Genomic DNA, 12,127 nt, shown 5'->3' with positions numbered 1-12,127 from the left:
CTGCAGCGGAGGCAGGAGAGGCTCCCATCACCGCCGCTGTGCTCGCCAGCTGTGAGCCCAGCTTCTGGCTGAGCGGCGCTCTCCCTGTGGGAGTGCACTGACCACCAGAGGTCAGCTCCTGCGTTGAGCGTCTGCACCCTGGTAGTCAGTGCGCATCATAACGACCGGTCATTCTGGTCGTTCTGCCGTAACAGTTGCTTAGGCTTTTGTTATATAGATTCATGTGTATTATTTAACCAGAAAAAAGTTGTATATATCAAGCTTTTGTAAATGGAATGATGTTTGAAATTCCTTAAAGAAACCTGTATTTAAAGAAATCTTATGTTGAACTGGTTTTCTCTGTAAAGAATCCTTTTGTAAAGTAAAGGGACACTTCTATCTTATCTGGTTTGTGAAATCTAGACTATCATCATGTATCAGGTTTACATGAAGTGATGCACAAGTCTTTTGATGCTGTTGTGAGTGGATACATTTTAGTGTCTTTTTTTTCTTTCGAAATTTTCCATCTACTTGCCAGCTTTAGGGCTGATGAGATTTTAAAGTGTGAAATGATATCTAATCAGAACAATCCTAAGTGTTTTCTTTTTAAAGTATATATTTATTGATTTCAGAGAGGAAGGGAAAGGGAGAGAGAGAGATTGAAACATCAGTGATGAGAGAGAATCATTGATCAGCTGCCTCCTGCATGCCCCCTACCGGCTATCAAGCCCGCAACCTGGGCATGTGCCCTTGACTGGAATTGAACCTGGGACCTTTTAGTTCACAGGCTGACACTCTAATCATTGAGCCAAATTGGCTAGTCCAATCCTAAGTATTTTAATAAGCCTCTTTGAACTTGTTTACTATTGCTTAAAATGAACATTGTTAGTTAGCTTTCCTACTGGGTAGGAAATGTAATAATTGGCACAGAGTATATATTAGGATAAGTAATTTCTTTTTCTGTTCTCTTGACTTAGTAATCATTGCTGCTATTTGCTTTGTGTGTTTTTTTATTAGAAATTTTGTCTTAAAGCAGATAATGTTGAAAATATCGTAGGGAGTACCTGAGGAAATTATAGGGTAAAATTATTCATAGATCATTCTCTATTAACCAAATTTAACATTGGCATTCTAAGTACTATCTAAGCTATTATAACATAGTAAGTAATTCTTGGAAGTACTTGAACCTGCTGAAAATATTAAACCCTCAATATTGAGAAAAGCTGGTAGGAAAGTATGTCATGCATCTTGAACTATGTAGTAAAAAGGGGACTCTCTTAGTGTTTGTTGAAGTACACAGATAGATAATTATAATGGCTCTCAAAAGGTTTCAGATAATAGTTTTAAAATAATCTTCTATATATATATATAAAAGCCTAATAAGCAAAGTGTCGCCTCAAGAGTTCGACCAGGAGACCGGGAGTTCGATCGCTCGCTATGATGTGCGCTGACCACCAGGGGGTGGTGCGGAATGAAGGAAGGCCCCAGCAGCCCTAGGGACCCTACCCGTGCACAAATTTCGTGCACTGGACTCTAGTTCTTATATAATTATTAATTAATGATGACACTAAAAAATCATGTGCAAGTTTTAACTTTTCCATGTTTAAATTCAAAGGAACTTTTATTTCTGATGAAGCATTTAAAAACTTTTTTGAATCCTCACCTGGAATTTTTTTTTTTTTTTTTTTTAGAGAAAGTAGAGGGGAAGAAGGAAAGGGGAGAGAGAGAGAAACATCAATTTGAGAGAGACACATTGATTATTGTCTCCTGCATGCGCCCTTGACCGGGGCTGGGGATGGAGCCTGCAACCGAGGTACATGCCCTTGATTGGAAATTGAACCTGAGACCCTTCAGTCTACAGGCCGACGCTCTAACCACTGAGAAACCAGCCAGGGCAGATGTTTAATTTTTTATCTTTTACCTAATTAAAATTGCTGAATGTAACATTATTAATTCCATTGGTTCTATTTTGGAGCCTTAAAATTTTTTTTAGTAAATTATTCCCATATTTTCTTTCCCTTAGAACATTTGCACCAGTGTGGGATGTGTTCAAAACATCTACAGAGAAATTAGCTAATTGTCACTTGGATCTTGTTAGAAAATTACAAGAATTAATAAAGGAAGTTCAGAAGTATGGAGAAGAACAAGTAAAGTCTCATAAAAAGGTATCAATTTTTTTTCGATAAAGGTCAGATATTGAGTGCTTTACAGCTTGATCATTTTTGATGAATCATTTCATACCAAACAGACTAAAGAAGAAGTTGCAGGAACTCTGGAAGCTGTTCAAACCATTCAGAGCATAACTCAGGCCCTCCAGAAATCCAAGGAAAATTATAATGCCAAGTGTGTAGAACAAGAACGTTTGAAAAAGGAAGGAGCTACACAAAGAGAAATAGAAAAGGTAATTGTAATAAAAATAAATCCTCTGTGATTTCAAAGTACTGTTAAATACAAGAATGCATTTAATAATCAAGAATGATCTCAGATTTAAGATGAAGACACTGTACCTCTGAGTATTAGTGATATACCTGAATGAAACAGATAGACTTATAAAATATGTTGTGTATGGTAAATAGATTAGCAAATACATAAAAAGGAATGATTTCTTTTTGTCTGTAGCAATTTACAGGATACTATCTAATAAAAGAGTAATATGCAAATTGACCGTCACTCCAACACACAAGATGGCCACCCCCATGTGGACACAAGATGGCCACCACAAGATGGTCGGCAGGGGAGGGCAGTTGGGGGGGACCAGGCCTACAAGGGAAGGCAGTTGGGGGCGATCAGGCCTGCAGGGGAGGGCAGTTAGGGGTGACCGGGCCGGCAGAGGAGGGCAGTTGGGGGCAACCAGGCCAGCAGGGAAGAGCAGTTAGGGGCAATTGGGCCAGCCGGGGAGCAGTTAGTCATCGATCAGGCTGGTAGGGGATTGGTTAGGAGGTGATCAGGCTGGCAGGAGAAGCAGTTAGGGGCGATCAAGCAGGCAGGCAGGCAGGCGAATGGTTGGGAGTCAGCAGTCCTGGATTGTGAGAGGGGTCCCAGATTGGAGAGGGTGCAGGCTGGGCTGATGGACACACACCCTCCCCTACCCACCCCCCTGTGCACCAATTTCGTGCACCGGGCCTCTAGTATATTTATAAAAGATAATTGATGAGATATTGCTTGGTATAAGATTTAACAATGAGGTAAAACTTTTTGAAGCAAGAAAGGCATAGATACTTGAAGATAAGCTTTAAATACAGGTTGTGGTCAATTTATTGCTGACTTTGAGTACATTTATGTAGTATTGTGGTAAACCACAACCCTTTCCCCACTTGTGTTTTAATTGAAAGTAGTTTTTTTTCCTCCTTTCAAAACAGTTTAACCATTCATTTGTTTGATGTGGTATAGTTTCTATTAGGAATGAGCCATAGGGAGTGACAGTTTTAAAAGCTTTGTAAAGTTTTGAAATATCTGTAAAAAAAGAAAACCAAATTTTAACCATATTACAATTATAATAATTATAAAAGTGTGCATACTTGGGCAGAAACTAGAAGAGAATATTGAAAAATCAAAAGAGTTGATAGAATTTGGGTTAATATATTTCCTTTATGTTGTGCAATAAATAAAAATTGGGAGAGGGAGAAAGATGAGGCATAGTAATTAACATAGGGATGCATGTAGTCTTTCAAATTAGTGTTTCAGGTTTTTTCATATAAATACCAGAAGTGGAATTGCTGGGTCATAAGGCAGTTCCATTTTAAATATTTTGAAGTAACTCCATACTGCTTTACACAGTGGCTGCACCAATCTGCATTCCCAACAGTGCAACAGTGCTCCCTTTTCTCCACATTCTCCCCAATACTTGTTGTTGGTTGATTTATTGATGATAGTCATTCTGACAGGTGTGAGGCTACATCTCATTGTGGTTTTAATTGTCATTTATCTGATGATCAGAGATGTTGAGAATCTTTTCATATGTCTATTGGCCATCTGTATGTCCTCATTGGAGAAGTGTCTATTCAGGCCCTTTGCCGCATTTTTTTAATTGGATTGTTTGTTTTTTTGGTGTTGCATTTTATAAGTTCTTGATATTAACCCTTTATCAGAGATATTATTGGTGAATATGTTACCCCATTCAGTGGGTTGTCTTTTCATTTTGTTGGTTTCCTTTGCTGTGGAAAAACTTTTTAGTTTGGTGTAGTTCCTTTTGTTTATTTTTTTTCCTTTGTTTCCCTTGCCTAAGGAGATCAGAAAAAATATTGTTATGAGAAATGTCTGAGATTTTACTGCCTATGTTTTCTTCTAGGATTTTTATGGTTTTGAGCCTGACATTTAAGTATTTCATGTTGAGTCTATTCTTGTATCTGGTATAAGAAGGTGGTCAAGTTCATTTTTTTTTTTGCATATATCTGTCCAGTTTTCCCAACACCATTTATTGAATACACTTATCTTTAGCCCATTGTATGTTTTTTCCTCCTTTGTCAAATACTAATTGACTAACAGCGTGGGTTTATTTCTGGGCTCTCTATTCTTTTCCATTGATCTATATGTCTGTTTTTATGCCATTACCATGATGTTTTGATTACTAGAGCCTTGTAGTATACTGGTAGTTTGATATCAGGCAGCGTGAGTCCTCCAACTTTGTTCTTCTTTCTAAAGATTGTTGTGGCTATTTGGGGTCCTTTGTGGTTCCACATCAGTTTTTGGAATATTCTAGATTTTTGAAATATGCCATAAACAACTATTTTTGAAAGAACATGATTACTTTCAAAACTAAGGTTGTCTAGTAGAAGAGACAATAAGCATTGCTATGGCAACAAAAGAAAATTATGACTTTACAGAGTAGAATGTTGTAGTAGATTCAGAGCAAAATGAACACTTTGACCAATCATTTTTCTGCTGTGAACAGCCTGGTCCAGCGAATCAACCTTTTGAATAGGTGAGACTCGCTCATCCTGGGTGGTGTTATTGGTGTCTATATTTTCCTATTACTGCTGAATGCTTTTCATTGATAGGACATCTCTAGGGACTTTAACGACTCTTACTTTCAGGCTGTGATCTGGAATAAGGAAAAGTAGGAAAGAGAAATTGACTGTCCTGATAATTAGCCTGACCATTAGGATTAATTCAAGACTGATAGTGATGGACTCTGACATGGTCAGGTTGAACTGAAGCCACAGTTTTTCTGTGCTGTTTTTTCTAACATACACTGTGTTCTGTTTTTAGTTTTGATCAAAGAAAGATCAGAAAAAAAAGATAATCACAAGAGTTCCACTCACTGTATCAAGCTATAGGTGGGGAAGAAAAAAGGCTCTTGGACTGCTAACTAGGGCTTTATTGGAAGTTGGGGTTTGGGGCATACAGTTTTGACTATGGTTCAGTCAAGCCAAGGAATCAATTCATGACTACTTTGGCCATATCCCCAGTATTCTTCTGGGGAAGTAATGAAAAACGACTTTCATAAGACTGATAGTAAACTGGGGCTTTGGAGGGCTGGCAGGAGATAACTTAAAAACTGCTGGATGGGAATGGGTGAGCGTAAGGATAGAACATAACACAATTCTAGGAGATATCATTTACATTGTATTCTATGGAGTTGTCCAGCAGGACTGATGGAGAGAGAAGAGGCGGGAAAAACAAGAAACCTCCCATTTGAAATGAGTAAACAACCAAATTTTAGAGCACATCTAAGAAATCTAATATTAAGACAGACACCAATAAATTTAACAGTTGGAATAAGAATGCACTCCAGATGATATTTAAATTTATAAGACAGATGAGCAAAAACATTTATGTGTGTCGAGATTCAAAGAGATAAGTCTATATAAACTTTCTAGAGGCCCGGTGCACAAATTCGTGCATGGGTGGGGTCTGGCCGGCCCACCCTGATAGGGGCATTGGGGTGGGCCAGTGGGGGGGCAGTGGCCGTGGGAGGTTGGCCAGCCCCGCCCCCAATGGGGGGAGCCGATCGGGGGCGGGGCCATCTGGGAGAGGGGTCACAGGCAGTTGGAGGGGCCAGTTGGGGCCCCCATTGGGCCAGCTGGCCGCTGCAGTGGGAGTCATAGCAACCGGTCGTTCCACCGTTCTGGTCGCTGGGCTTTTATATATATAGATGTTAAAGAAGATTAAAAAACTAAAAGAAGCATAATGAAATAAGATCTACTAGATAGGAAAATAGCTAATTATAAAACTTGGAACTGAAAAATGTGGTATTGAAATTTAAAAAAAAAAGGAATAAAGAAGACAAACTGGACTTGATATAGGCAAAGAGAATTTGGACGATATTACCAAGGGAATCCACCCAGCATAATACAGAGAAATAAAGATTACTAACATTCATCTAATAAATTCAAAAGGAAAAAATGGAGAGAATGGTGGGCAGATAGTATTTGAATTTAACAGCTGAGAATTTTTCAGAATTGGAAGAAATTCTAGAGGCCTCAGGTTTAAGTACATTTTTGGTATTGAGCATGTTAAAATAAAGATAAATTTAGACCTAGACACCAGAGGAAAAAGTTATTAAAAGCTACCAGATATTTCTTTTTTCCTCACATCTCTGAAATCAGAATGCATTTTCAGTCAGTGGTATCATATAACCACTGTTGTTAAGGTAGCCTTTGTGGTGTAGTTTTATTGCCCATGAGAACTTAGTTGTTATGCCAGGTGGCATGATTGGGCAACTGCATTACTTTGATGCCTCAGTTAACACATCATTTTAAGACCAGTTGAGGAAGGAATAATTCTGATTGTTGTGTGAAAACCTTTTGTTGAGACCTTTTGGTAAAATCAAGAAAATGTAAGCTCCAGTGTTTAAAAGAAAGTTTGGAGATATAGTGGAACACTTTTGCTCTTGATGATATAGAGGATAATATGTGGGAAAAAACAGATATCAGTGACCCCTGAATTGGAAAATAATTGAGGAGTCAGAACCTGAATATGAAGATTTAGGAGTATTTCAAATGATTCATTTTCCTTTCCTTCTTATTCTGTCATATAGGAGTGGTATAGAATAAAAATCTACCTCAAAGTAAGTCTAAAATAGCTCTTGGAATAAGTATAAAATAAAATTTTAAGTTATAAGAAAGCATTATTTCATGGTTTAATTGACATTTTTTATTTTATTTTAGTGGTACACAAGTAATGGTGTGCTTTACCGTTTTAGTAGTAGTCAAATATGTACATTAAGTGTAACTACTAAAATAAGTATAATAATACATCTCCTAAATCAACAAAGAGAAGAGGATATTAAAATTTATCAAGAAGAGAGAAAGGAAATAGAGAGCAAAGTAAAAGAATGGTACACCAAAAACTCTATAAGTTGTCAGAAATAAGTTTAAATATATAAGTAACCATATACATATAAAAATTAGATTTCTTTAATTATAAATAGGTTGATTGTCAGGTTGGGGAAAAATCTTATGTAAAACAACTTTAATGTTTGGCAGGAGGAGAATGTTTCATATAATGAGATTATTCAGCAGTTTAAATAAATGGGTAAAATAAATAAAAGGGTAAACTGATAGATATGGGAATTAAAATACTCTAGTAAAAGAAAAAATACTAGAGGGGGAGGAATGTATAGAATCTTAAAGTTAGGTTCATGGGAGTTATTACCCTTTATTTGTGTGTGTGTGTGTGTGTGTGTGTGTGTGTGCTAAAATTTCTATTACAAAAGTAAAAAAAAAAAAAAAAAAAAAAAAAAGCCAGAATGACCTGAATGGGTACATCTGAAAAGTATAATGTTGAGGGAAGAATATGTAGATTTTGATGCCTTTGACAGAGTCTTTAATGTAAGGGTTCTCTGTCAGAAAACCCTTTTTTATTTACTAGAGGCCCGATGCATGAAATTAGCGCAAGAGAAGGCCTTCCTTTCCCCAGCTGCTGGCACCGGCTTCCCTCTGGCACCCAGGACCCGGGCTTCCCTCACAGCCCCGGCTTCGTCCGGAAGATCGTCCGGAAGGACACTGGTCTAATTATCATATTACGCTTTTATTATTATAGATAAGCATGGGAACAGTAAACACTAAGCCACATGAATGGAATTACCTTTGCAGAACAAATGGAGGGAATGAGACTGGGAAAGAAATGGGACTGCATTTGTCTATGTAATATTTAATTTTTTCCAAAAATTTATAAAAGAATATGAACAAGATGTAATAAAAAGTTGGCATTTCAAAAAAAATTACTTAAAAAATTGTGAGCTACAGACCACCTGGTGTCACTCAGTGGTGGAGAGTTGAATTAGGAGGTTGCAGGTTTGATTCCCAGTCAGTGCACATGCTCGAGTTTTGGCTCGATCCCCAGTAGAGGGCTTGCAGGAGGCAGCCAATCATTGATTCTCATCATTGATGTTTCTGTCTCTCTATTCCTCTCTGAAATCAATAAAAAAAATTTAAAAAAGTGAACTATGGGAACATTTACCTATAGAATATTCTGTAACATACACATCAAACAGTGAATTGATATGATGTCCATGTCATTAATGCAAAAGTTTCCTAACTAAATTAGTTAAAACTTTTTGGAGGGTTAAAATACTTTGGGCTAAATACTGTTGTGTGTGTGTGTGTGTGTGTGTGTGTGTGTGTGTGTGTGTGTGTGTATGTATGTAGGGACCATTTGAAAAATATATGGTAACTAGGGATTATAAAAGAAATGATTGAGTCCTGGCTGGTTTGGCTCAATGGATAGAGTGTTGGCCTGCGGACTGAAGGGTCCCGGGTTCGATTCTGGTCAAGGGCACATGCCTAGATTGCGGGTTCGATCCTCAGTGGGGGTTGTGCAGGAGGCAGCCAATCGATGATTCTCTCTCATCATTGATGTTTCTGTCTCTCTCTCCCTCTCCTTTCCTCTCTGAAATCAATAAAAATATATTTAAAAAAAATGATTGAGCCTTGATATAAACCAGAAAAGGTTTAACATAAGGTAATAATTTAGATGAAATTAAGGGATTTATATTTGGTTAACATTTTGAACAAAGCTGTAGCATATAGTTGTGTCCAAAGGTTGTGAGTTCGTGGCTGAAATACAGCCTGTGGTTCACTTGCTTTGGTGGGGTCAACAGCTCAGAGGAAGGGTGCTTTTTTCTGATTGTTCTGCTCAGAGGTGATGTCATACTAGATGTGTAGTGGGTCTCTGATTTAGATATATTCAAATCCAAGTCTAAGTAAATAATTTATTTTGCCCTATAATAGATTATTATTATTTTAATCCTCACCTGAGGATATGCTTTCATTGATTTTGAGAGAGAGAGGAAGGTCGGGGGGAGAGAGAGAAACATGGATGTGAAAGAGACTCAGTGGGTTGTCTCCCACACAAACCCTGACCAGGAATTGAACCCCAAACCATTTTGGTATACAGGATGATGCTTCAGCAACTGAGCCACCCAGCCAGGGCTATAATATTATTATGAGCATGAATGTAGCTTAAAAAAAGTGTGCATAGATCTCTGAATCATTTTTCCTTTGGTAAATTTGAAAATAAATACTTACTATTATGACATAGTATGTGTCTTACCCTTACTCACAAACCTTTATTTTTATAAAAGACCATTTAGAAAGCACTCATATTTGTGAACTATGACTAAGTACTTATTTTATATGTCTATATTTGCTTCATAGGACTTTATTATAAAAATTATAGGCACTTAAGCAGAAATATTTTTGGTAGTATATCAGTAAATTTATTTACAATGCTCTAATGAATAAAATGAGTAAGATGTAAGATTTATTATCATAGGTAATCTGCTAAAACCCATCTTTTATTTATGAGAAGAAATGTAGCTTATTGCTTTTAAACAATAATTTCCTTATTTAAGAACAAATGCCCCAACTTCCCTTTTAGTAATGACTTTACAAAAGTGGTCAAGTATGTTACTACTAGGACATTTAGTTTCTGTAATTTTATTCTAAGAATTTATGGTATTTCTACGCATATGTACTATTTAGAAAGTTGTTTTTACTTAATATAGTATTGCTATTTGGTTGTTTCCTATGAAAGATGTTTCTTGCTTTAAAAAAAATAGATGTTCCCAGTACAATTATCTTCTAAAATTTGCCTCATCCCTTAACATGCATTAAATTGTTATTTCATTTTAACTTATATCAAGAAAGAAGAAAGTTAATTTTGTAGTTCAAAATGTTTTTGTTTTGTTACAGGCAGCTGTTAAATCTAAGAAAGCTACAGATACCTATAAACTCTACGTGGAAAAATATGCATTAGCAAAAGCTGATTTTGAACAGAAAATGACAGAAACAGCTCAGGTTGGTATTTTTAAGGCTTTAAATCTAAGATAGGATATTTATGTATATTGATTAAATACAATTTTTCTGTCATATACTTTTTTTAGTACTAGAAATGTTAAAATGCACATTGTCAATGTTTTAATAATGCTGTTTTAAAAATACACATTTTGTTTTGGAGATTGAGGACCAAGATGCAATAATTATAATATAATGGATTATTCAGAAGAGGCTATTTAAAGAGAATTGGGGAAAATGAGGACATTGATAAATGATGAATCCAGGCCTTATATATGGGTTTTAAAATTGACTCCTGCTTAAGAAGGAAACTGGAAATGACTCCATGCTGAGGATATAGCAGTTAACAAAACAAAACTCTCTGCTTTCGTAAAACTTCCATTTTAGCAAGAGAAGACAGACAATAAAAAAATGTCTGTTTTCCATAAGCTTGGGATAATTATATTTGATTTGTTGTTCTTAGAGCCTAATTAAAGCCTAGGTTTAAGATGGGTGCCTTTTATGAATCATTCCTAAAACTTCCATCCCCACCCTCTTGTCCTCTTGCGCCTCCCCCCACCGCCTTGCCCCATAGCACCTTTCATTATATAACATACCATGAATTTTATTTGTTGTATTAGTCAGGATAGGCTGGGTATGCTGAGGTAACAAAGAACCTCTCCCTCCAAATCTCAGTGACTTAGAGTAGCAAGGATTTATTTGTTATGCTACTTGTTCATCATGGTTCAGCTGCATCATCATCACTCTGATACTGAGGATGGTGGAAGAACCTCTTCTTAGAACATTATTCTTAGTCATCATGTCTGAGGGGCTAGAAACATGGTGAAGCACGCATACCTGCGTGTGTGTGTGTGTAAAAATATATATTTTTTAAATTTTGTCTTCCCCCACAAAAATGTAAGTTCTGTGAGAGCAGGTATTGACTTGTTCACTGCTATTTCCTCAGCACTTAAAACAGTTTTCAGATGATGCTAGGCACGCAGTAAGTGTGAAAGAAGGACTTACAAAATCTGACTTTTTGGACTCTAGGGAGTCTTCTCACTGGGAGTGGTGAAGGACTCACATATCAGAAACCAAAGGCTTGCTTGTGTGTAGGCATCCATCCATCCATCTTTACTTATCCTGTTGTGGGCACTGTGCTGGGTGTATACTGTATCTACTTAAATAAAACAAGTATCTCTCTGCTCTGGGAGTATAGAGGAGAGAGGCAGACATTAAATACATGCCTAAATATAAAGTTATAAATTATTACAGTGTTATAAGGGAAAAGAATAGGCTTCCATGAGATATAATAAAAGTGAACCTAATTTGGAGTAGGGAGTTAGGAAAGGCATTTTTTTGGGAAGTGACATTTAAAACTGAGATGAAGAATAAGTAAGAGACTCATTCTAGGGCCAGAGTGTTCCAGGCATTGGAGACCATATAGGTATGAAGACCCAGAGATGTAAAAGGGCTGTCACATTATAGAAAGTGTAAAATGCTTGCTAAAACTGAGTAAGGAGAGATGATGGTGAGGCATGAGGTTAAGGAGAACATAGGCAAGGACCAGGCTTAAGTAAGGGTTTGGTTTTCTTCTAAGAGTAATTTGAAGACATTGGAGGGTAGTATGCAAGTATGTGACATGGTCTGGTCCGAATTTTAAAAGATAATTCTGGCAGTTTTGTGAAGAATAGATTATAGTGAGGACAAAGGAGAATTAACTCTCCCTCTCCCTTCCTCTCTGAAAACAATAAAAATATTAAAAAGATAAAAGTCTGATCTTCTACATCCCTGCCTATGAATAAAAAATAATTGGGGAAAATAAAAAAGAGTCTGGTTTGGAAGGCAGTTAATAGTGAGGTGAAAAGAATGAGGGCCAATGTGGTGGCCTTGGAGAACGTGAGAAGTGAATGCATTTGGAGATGGCAGGA

At 36.9% G+C, this 12,127-nt stretch overlaps 1 protein-coding gene across 1 annotated transcript in view; it reads left to right on the top strand.

Moving 5' to 3' along the window:
* Positions 1-12,127, top strand: part of FCHO2 (FCH and mu domain containing endocytic adaptor 2) — a 120,177-nt gene that overhangs the window by 29,187 nt on the left and 78,863 nt on the right. Inside the window, exons 4-6 of the mRNA XM_079791560.1 lie at positions 2,003-2,144; positions 2,228-2,380; positions 10,116-10,220. Coding sequence (XP_079647686.1) covers positions 2,003-2,144; positions 2,228-2,380; positions 10,116-10,220 — 400 coding nt within the window. The remainder of the gene's footprint in view (positions 1-2,002; positions 2,145-2,227; positions 2,381-10,115; positions 10,221-12,127) is intronic.

The sequence above is a fragment of the Cnephaeus nilssonii genome (genome assembly GCF_951640355.1).
Source record: "Cnephaeus nilssonii genome assembly, chromosome: 2".
Lineage (NCBI taxonomy): Eukaryota > Metazoa > Chordata > Mammalia > Chiroptera > Vespertilionidae > Cnephaeus > Cnephaeus nilssonii.
The sequence above is the reverse complement of the archived record's forward strand: the minus strand, read 5'-3'. Positions and strand labels throughout refer to the sequence as shown.